The sequence below is a fragment of the Nematolebias whitei genome, chromosome 8 (assembly GCF_014905685.2).
Source record: "Nematolebias whitei isolate Nwh7 chromosome 8, NemWhi1, whole genome shotgun sequence".
NCBI lineage: Eukaryota > Metazoa > Chordata > Actinopteri > Cyprinodontiformes > Rivulidae > Nematolebias > Nematolebias whitei.
In genome coordinates, this window is record NC_056505.1 from 19,056,422 (window position 1) to 19,057,875 (window position 1,454).

The 1,454-nt window shown below is 36.0% G+C and overlaps 1 protein-coding gene across 1 annotated transcript in view; it reads left to right on the plus strand.

Moving 5' to 3' along the window:
* The first annotated feature begins 306 nt into the window (after positions 1-306).
* The window catches only part of LOC119413328 (bri3 binding protein), a 4,186-nt gene continuing 3,038 nt past the window's right edge, over positions 307-1,454 (plus strand). Inside the window, exon 1 of the mRNA XM_037680369.1 lies at positions 307-604. Coding sequence (XP_037536297.1) covers positions 422-604 — 183 coding nt within the window. The 5' untranslated portion in view covers positions 307-421. The remainder of the gene's footprint in view (positions 605-1,454) is intronic.

The following is a 1,454-nucleotide window of genomic DNA, read 5'->3' on the forward strand; positions in this document are numbered from 1 at the left end:
TTTGGCCATTCTAAAAGTAAATTTGTACACAGTTTTTACATATATATATATATATGTAATTTATTAGCAATGGATATTTCTTGGTTTATTTAACTCCCATGTTTACAGTTTACTGCCCCTGTTTAGACCCTGCTTTATAGAATATGATCTTTATAAGATTGAGTGGACATTTTAACTGGAATTTGGACAAAAAAATTATAAACAAAACTAATTTTTATTACGAAAGTATTTCGTTGTAGCGTGAAGCTTCACGGTATAGAAGTAAATCTCGTGTTTCCGTGATGTCCCTGAATGTAGCACGGACTAGCACCACCATCATAGTATCTTTCATCTTTTCTTGCTAGGTTGAGCATCAAGCTACTGCTTTACTGGAGACATTTTGATACACGCTTGAGCTCAATATCCCGGGGAATTTGCAATCATGAAAGGAATCCGGTTTTTCTTGATTTTTGTGCTGCTTTCCGCTTCTTTGCTCTGCACAACCGACGCGGGCAGGAGCGGCAGGACCAGCAGCAACCAAAACAGCTTCCGACGGGCAGCTAACGGCTTCTACCAGGCTCTGAGCAGCGTGTTCGGAGAGGACAACATCAGGGGGCTGCACAAGGTGAGAGGACGGCACACAGTGTCCAGGGCGCCGGCTGCCTTGGTCAGAGCTGACCCGCGGGTTGTGGTTTTAAGCATGGCGAACAGGAAAGAAGCGCGCCCGGGGCCTAGCCGAACACCTAGGATGCCATTTTGAATTATTCAGCCCCAATTTTAAGATTGAAGTCTGTGGAGTGACCTTGTTCCAATTTATCAAGCTGTTCGTGTTAGAGCTGCATTTCCTGCAGTCATGAGAAACAGTTTGAAAGTTATTTCCTGCTTTTAGCCGCCAACAAATAAAAACCCTGACATCTGTATCATACATCGTCACCGAGAAAATTGGAAATATCATCATTTACATCCTCAGCCTTTAAAATATCATCATTTACATTCTCAGCCTTTAAAATATCATTTACATCCTCAGCCTTTAAAATATCATCATTTACATTCTCAGCCTTTAAAATATCATTTACATTCTCAGCCTTTAAAATATCATTTACATCCTCAACCTTTAAAATATCATCATTTACATTCTCATCCTTTAAAATATCATCATTTACATTATCAACATTTAAAATATCATCATTTACATTCTCAGTATTTAAAATATCATTTACATTCTCATCCTTTAAAATATCATTTACATTCTCATCCTTTAAAATATCATTTACATCCTCAGCCTTTAAAATATCATCATTTACATTCTCAGCATTTAAAATATCATCATTTACATTATCAACATTTAAAATATCATCATTTACATTCTCAGTATTTAAAATATCATTTACATTATCATCCTTTAAAATATCATTTACATTCTCATCCTTTAAAATATCATCATTTACATTCTCATCCTTTAAAATATCATCATT